This window comes from Penaeus monodon, chromosome 23 (genome assembly GCF_015228065.2).
Source record: "Penaeus monodon isolate SGIC_2016 chromosome 23, NSTDA_Pmon_1, whole genome shotgun sequence".
Taxonomy (NCBI): Eukaryota; Metazoa; Arthropoda; class Malacostraca; order Decapoda; family Penaeidae; genus Penaeus; species Penaeus monodon.
In genome coordinates this window covers 35,061,613-35,061,894 of record NC_051408.1, presented here as the reverse complement: position 1 = coordinate 35,061,894, position 282 = coordinate 35,061,613, and the positions used below count along the sequence as shown (strand labels likewise).

Here is a 282-nt window from a genome sequence, read left to right as displayed (position 1 = left end):
ATAGAATACAAACATTTAACATATTATGGACATATCCTTACCATGCTATTAACTATGTACTTTACGGCAGCATCTATATTGATAGCTGAAAAATCCTGTAGAATATAGCAGATTGTGGCAGCACAATACATAAATCGCATGTCGTTTTCACTTCCACCCAAAGTTGAGAAAAAGCTGGAAATAATAACATATTACGTAAATGTATAAACTAGTAAAAAAAAAAAAAATTACGTGGAGTACTACCACAAATATATGACATGGCACCATGAATTGTGAAGTTGC

The 282-nt window shown here is 31.9% G+C and overlaps 1 protein-coding gene across 1 annotated transcript in view; it reads right to left on the bottom strand.

Moving 5' to 3' along the window:
• The window catches only part of LOC119588395 (geranylgeranyl transferase type-1 subunit beta-like), a gene marked incomplete in the record, with an annotated part of 12,052 nt that overhangs the window by 2,805 nt on the left and 8,965 nt on the right, over positions 1–282 (bottom strand). The window contains 1 exon segment of the mRNA XM_037937074.1: positions 42–174. Within this exon segment, the coding sequence (XP_037793002.1) occupies positions 42–174 (133 nt within the window).